At 35.5% G+C, this 6,561-nt stretch overlaps 1 protein-coding gene across 1 annotated transcript; it reads left to right on the top strand.

Moving 5' to 3' along the window:
* The first annotated feature begins 2,124 nt into the window (after window positions 1-2,124).
* On the top strand, window positions 2,125-2,900 carry LOC119562367 (thyrostimulin alpha-2 subunit). Its single transcript, XM_037875531.1, has 2 exons — window positions 2,125-2,461; window positions 2,519-2,900. Exons 1-2 carry the CDS (start codon window positions 2,159-2,161, stop codon window positions 2,609-2,611), a joined length of 396 nt encoding a protein of 131 aa, XP_037731459.1. The 5' UTR covers window positions 2,125-2,158; the 3' UTR covers window positions 2,612-2,900.
* The last annotated feature ends 3,661 nt before the right edge of the window (window positions 2,901-6,561 follow it).

Here is a 6,561-nt window from a genome sequence, read left to right as displayed (position 1 = left end):
ACTATTATATACCCGTTACTCAGCTTAAGGGAGTGCGGGAGAAATGGAACTTTGCTTGAAGCAACTCAGCATTTCCACTATAGCGCCACCTAGCCTATATCGCCAACTAGCCTATATCGCGCCTAGCGCCATGGTGGCGTTTTGGTGAAAGCAGCAAAACAGCATGTGGTGTGCAATCTTGATTGAACTGCAAAGTATTGATAATTATTTGTTTATAATGAATGGTCTGATTTCAAAAATTTTTGGCATGTAGATGGGTATTGATAAAAAAAACAAAACCTTTTTTAAATTTTAACAAGATATTAAAAATGTGGTATCTTGACGGGTTTAAGTGTTACAGTCGCTTGTGGGCCTTAGAGTGGGCGTGGCACCCTGCTAAATCAAACATGCGCTGCGCAGGAAGCCAAAGAATCTGCATGCCTAGCTCTTATAGTTTTTGAGATCTTAACGTTCATACGGACAGACGGACAGGGCTGTATATATATATAATTTATGGCGCCGGAAAACCTTCCCTCTACCTGTTACATACTTTTCGACGAATCTACAATTTTACTTAACTTTACTTTAACGGGCATTAATACCTCTTGACCACGATCAACTTACAAAAGTTTTGATATCAATTTTGTGACGAAAAATGCTTGTAAATTCTACTTAATAAATACTCTTTCTAAATAAAATAAATACTAAATAAATAAGACTAAATAAATACTCCTTCTTAAACGGTAATTTTTATTTCAAAAGCATAGGATTTTCAAGGGCTATATAGTTTCAAAGAAAAAGTTCGAACTAATTTTTGAAAAATAGACAAAAAGTGGTTTAAAAAATATTTTTGCTATAAATTTAAATCTATTGTATTTAGAGAATTTAAGCATGGGCAGCGTAATTAAAAAGCGTCTATCAGCCTATAATCAGTATAAGTACATTTTTGGATTTACCGTTAAATTTACAAAAGTTTTTCAGAAAGTCGTAGAAAATATTTTCTATATCGTGCTTCTTATGGGTGTTTTAAGTCCCCTAGGACCCTTAAAAAAGTAAATTCCAAGAAACTCACAAACAAAGTTACACATTTTTATTTTTGAAAGTTCTCCAAAATCTTGTTTTTGGAAAAACTTTTGAACGATCCACTGAATCTTAAAAAAAGAATTTGGCGCGAACTCTTAATTAGAATTAAGCTTGGCTATTAACCTGGGCACCGGTTTTTATCCCAAGCCAATTAAAATATCAAAGTCTTGGTAAGCAATCTTTTTAGTTTAAGCAATACCTTATTATCACTCGTTATGATCGAACCATATATAGTAGCCCTTTCGCACACTCTCCAGGTGCGCGTTTGCCACAACGTGGACTGCCGTCCACAGTGAAACGTTGATTTGGCCATGTCCGTCTGTCCCTCTCACTGTGTCTCGTATAAACGCTGAGGTCTCGGAAACTATAAAAGATAGAAACTTAGGACTAACCAATCTGTTGGTAGGGCTACTTAAGCAGCTCAAGTTTAGCCCACAACGCTAAAGTCTGTGTTTATTTTAACTGAAATGTATTTGTGTCGTCAATTCATATCGATTGAGCAAAAAAAATTTGCCCGGTGCACTTTAACGCCCATAACGCTTAAATCTGTCTGCCGCTTACGCATTACAATCTCGCTTTGCTGATTGCATATCTCCAATTCCCTATGGTCCTTAAAGCTGATTATCGTATATCTGATAGTCGAGGCACTCGACTAAGGCGTTCTTCCTTGTTTTGTCTACAACTTTAATATAAATTTGATGTCTATTATGATATGTTTCCCCAAAACACAGCATTTCTTATTCGCGCTTGGAGGGTCGAACGCCATATTAGAGTATAAATTTGTTCGGCAGTATTGCTTAAAATCCTTTAAAGATAACGTTCCGCTTTACCATTTTTTCTTTTTTTTTACAAATTTTCCCGCCTTATTCTATATACTTGATACGAGTACAATTGTTATACACTTACATTTAAAAACTTCTTGGAGAAGATTTGTAGCTTTATGTTTTTGTTGTCATTTTTTTAATGCTATGAAAATTACAAATAATTCTTTTTTAGCAGACTGCATATCAGTACATATTGCTCCTGCGCAGGCGCCAGGATAATCTTTTGGCTTAAAAGCCAATTGGGCACATAGCCTATTTCAACAGTTGCCAAGATGAGGTCGGTTGAATTACTGGTGCTCCTCTGCTGCTCCTCCTGGCTTATAATCGGCGGGAGTAACTCGGTGAGCAACGACGCCTGGCTACGTCCTGGTTGCCATAAAGTTGGAAATACGCGAAAAATGTCCATCCCGGATTGCGTGGAGTTTATCATAACGACCAATGCGTGCCGTGGATTCTGCGAATCCTACTCGGTACCCTCCGTTTCCTGGACAGGAGCGTCGACGGCTGCTTTATTCAAGCCACCCAAGCCAGTTGTGAGTGTGGGCCAATGCTGCAATATGATGAAGTCAGATGAGGTTGGTTAGCCTTTGCGATGAAATCAACATCTTCAAAACTAATAGCAACCGTTTTAGATACAACGCCGCGTGTTATGCATTGATGGAATTCGAAACGTTACATTTAAAAGTGCAGTGTCCTGCAGCTGCTATCACTGTAAAAAGGATTAGGTGCAAGGAGAAAGTGACTGAGCCACTTCTAAATACGATAATCTTCCTACATAATTAAATATGAAAAATAATTACAATAATTGAATTATTCGTAAATTATACCACGGTGGGCAAAAAGTAGGGTAAATTAGCTTGTCAACTTAAAAACAAACTTTATTTAAAAAATCAGTTTTATCCCTTTAAAGTAGTCCCTTCCTGATAAAAAACAGTTATGACAACAATTTTTTACAATGCTCAAAACGATATGCATCGAATTTTTTGCGAAATGGTCACGAAGAACGAAGTATTTTAAGTTAATAAAAATCCAAATATTATTCTGTTTAAATATCCTTCTGTTTGTTTTTAATCCATTGCAGTTTTCATTAACTTCAAGTAGGAAAATATTAAATTAAATAATCAATCAATAATCAATAATTAACTATGATATATTGACAGAAAATATTTTCTGACTTGATTCAAACACTTGCAATCTAAGTTATGCAGCGTAATATTATTTTTATCAAAAGTTACGTTTTTGTTTTGAATTCCAATGCCCTGGAATTTAATTGTATTTGAAATTTTGAAACGGAGTAACGAATAGCCATTTTAGTCACTTCTTGGGCCACAAACAAATCGTCATTAGGGCGGGAAGATTTGGGTGCCAATAAATCGTGGGGAGGGAACGTAATCATTAAAGGATTCTTAGTAATGTTGCCGATCAAACGTATAGGCTTAAATGACGTGGCTGAAAAATACTGTTTTTTTGTAAATTTGTATTAATTTATTACAAACCTTGAAGCCCCCATTTTTATACTCGTTAGTTGTATAGTAAAGGGAAATACTAGATTCGTTAAAAAGTATGTAACAGGTAGAAGGATGCGTTTTTGATCCTATAAAGTATATATATATATCTATGTATTTATACATTCTTGATCAGGATCATTAGCCGAGTCGATCTAGCCATGTCCGTCTGTCCGTCCGTATGAGCGATGTAATCTTGGAAACTATAAAAGCTAGAAGTGTAAGTTTGTTTCAGCAGGGTGCCACGCCCACTCAAGCAGTTTTCATACTAGGAACTGTAGAAACGTATTGTTCTCATCAATACCTACCGGTGAACCCAACACAACGACTCGTCTAGGGATGCTGATCAAGAATATATATACTTTATGGGGCGGAAACGTCTCCTTCACTGCGTTGCAAACTTCTGACTGAAATCATAATACCCTCTGTAAGGGTATAAAATTCGTAAGTATGAACGCATATATCTTAGAAATTTTTGGCGGAATGGTCACGAAGAACAAGTGAAATGTGAGCCGGTTCAATATCGTGGTGCAAAAAAAATGTTGTTGTTGCCCATAACTCTGGCATTTTTAGACGAAATGCATAACGCAAACGACGCACAACGCTCAAATAATATTTCTTATTTACAGTTTGGCCGGTTCAAAAGGAATTTATAGTGCACTACACCAAGAAAATCGAAAAAACCAATTCACCTTACTATTTGTCCACAATAGTACCATTCACCTACGTGTAAAACAGCCAATTATTATTGATATTTAATTAAGGTATGAGTTGCAAGGGAATAAATGGGAAAAACAAAACTATAACTTGTCCCGTCCTTTTTGAAATACTTTTGAACGGTGAATTATAGAGCGTTTTCTATAATTATAGCTCATTTAAATCAGAATATGGGGGTGCAGGAAATTTTAAGTATAAACTGATCAAACAACCGAAACTCAAGAGCAAGACGACTTATCTCTTTCAAAGATGATATGCTACTGCCTTTATTTCCGAACGGTCGTTAAGCCGAGGAGAGCAGATAGATATTAGAGGGCTTACAGCTGTACACAGAGAGGAAAAACCAAGAACATTGTGCTTGAATTAAAAGCATTCGTTCTTAAAAACCATCTAAGCACAAATGTTCTTACTTTGAGCTGAATGTTCTTAATTCTAGAACGAAATGTTAGAAACTAAAAAAGTGAAATGAGTTAATTTCGTTCCATTTTCAAGTTTATTTTGGACTTAATTTAAGAACATTTTGGTATCAATATGATACGATTTTGTGATTGATTTTATTTAAATTTGGGATCAAAAGAAGAACATTTTAAACTTATTTTAAAAGGAAAAATGATTTAATATTGAATACTCTGCCCAAAATAATGAAGAAATAAGTTTATTAAGTTTTTAATAGTTTCATATTTTTAATAAGTTGGTGCCAGTTATTTAATGTTTGATTATTAAAAGGCAATAACAATATGGTACATATAAATGCTTATAAATATATAAATCTAAATTAATGTAATGTAAGGGTGCGCTGGAAATAAAAGAATAAATGTGAGAGTAATTATAAGTTTTTTATGATTTTATGACAATTAAAAGTGTTTTTTTACATGTGTTTATATATACAAACAGATATGTACGTAGAACAAATAAACACACGTGAACGCGATCGAATTCGTCCTTACCAAATTCTTGAGAAAAACACACTCAATGCAGCCAATCTTTAAAAACAATTCGGCAAACACTTGCATGTGTATGCACATTCCATACATACATACATACATAGATTTTACTGCAAAGAAAAATAAAAAAGAGCTGTAAAAGTGTATTTTATTTTGAAGCTCTAAGTACTCAAGAATTTATACTAACCTTTCAATATCCTTCAGGAACTCTAACAACTGATCTTCACTTTCACTTTCCATCACTTTAAACTTTTTGCAATATATGCGGCACAAACAATTCAAAACGCAGATGAAATGTGCGCTGAATGGTTCAGAAGAAGAAGAGCAAAGAAGAAGTGTCTAACGCGTGATAACTATTAACCGAAAGATACTAACGCGTTATAAAAAATCCGCAACACCATTTCAAGTCGAAATGCAACTCACTTTTCCGTCCTTACTTTAGGAAAATTTTGAGATTATTGGGTTTCTGAGAACAAATTGAATTTGATTTAAGAACCACGTGCTAAATGTATAACATTTCGTTCTTGTTTTAAGAACAATTTTAATTTAACCAAATTTTAAGTACAAACTCAACCTTATTCAATCACAAAGAGACCATTTTGAGCTCAAAAAATGTCGTTCTCATTTTAAGAACATTTTCAACTCAGATGAGAACGTCAGAATTCTCTCTGAGTACATATGTAAACATTAGGGTTATCAGTATTTTGTTAATAATCTGATACAACATCCCGGCCCCGTTGAAAGGGTCCACTTTCAAGACATAGGAAGTACAGCGAGCTTGTGAACAGGGCGGCAACAGGTTCCCTTAGAGGTGCGCAGCTGAACGACTCGAACTCTGCTGTCGCGCCCATACACTAGGGATTCGATCCTACCCATTCTTCTGTGCTTAGGGGGCCATAATTAAAATTTAATTTTTAATTTATTTTGTTATATTTAAGCACTCGATAATTCTCGAGGTACCGATATAAGAAATATCAACCTCATTTATCCTTTTAAGAACAATCCCTAGATCAGGCAGAAGCGAAAGAAGAGAAGGAAAAAGACAAAGTTTTTAAGCGTGCTCCGCAACGCCGAATGTAATACACATTGATTCGGAAGCTGAAATTTAAATAAAGTTTATTTCAACATCGTAGTTTACCGCTATCCGTCTGTGCCTTCAATTTGGTGGTGTGGGCTGCTGTAAAACCATTTCAGTTTCGCTCTCAACATTCTTAAAAACTTTGTACACGCGTGGCTGTCGTTCTAACTGTACAATTACGAAGCGACGAACTTCAAATTAGCCATAATATTGTGAAATAGCGTTCGCATTCCTTTCTTGAACGTTAGGTGAGAAAAACGTAATATGTAAACGGAACCAACAAAGCCCCAGAAATTACGCACACGACTAGAATTCTGCCATTCAGGAAAGCCTGGTCCAATGCGACAGTTATGACAGTTGGTACCACTTTCGCTGCGCAGGCGTCGACGACGACGTCGAGAACAACGATTGGAATTGCGATCTGTGCCTTG

This window comes from Drosophila subpulchrella, unplaced genomic scaffold, assembly GCF_014743375.2.
Source record: "Drosophila subpulchrella strain 33 F10 #4 breed RU33 unplaced genomic scaffold, RU_Dsub_v1.1 Primary Assembly Seq43, whole genome shotgun sequence".
Classification (NCBI taxonomy): Eukaryota; Metazoa; Arthropoda; class Insecta; order Diptera; family Drosophilidae; genus Drosophila; species Drosophila subpulchrella.
Note: the sequence above shows the minus strand (reverse complement) of the source record. Positions and strands in the feature narration are given on the sequence as shown.

Excerpts from the sequence above, each read along its gene's own strand:
- LOC119562367 (XM_037875531.1), top strand. The coding sequence starts at position 2,159 with ATGAGGTCGGTTGAATTACTGGTGCTCCTCTGCTGCTCCTCCTGGCTT. Across the intron at positions 2,462-2,518 it reads ATATGATGAAGTCAGATGAG|ATACAACGCCGCGTGTTATG; the intron begins GTTGGTTAGCCT and ends CAACCGTTTTAG.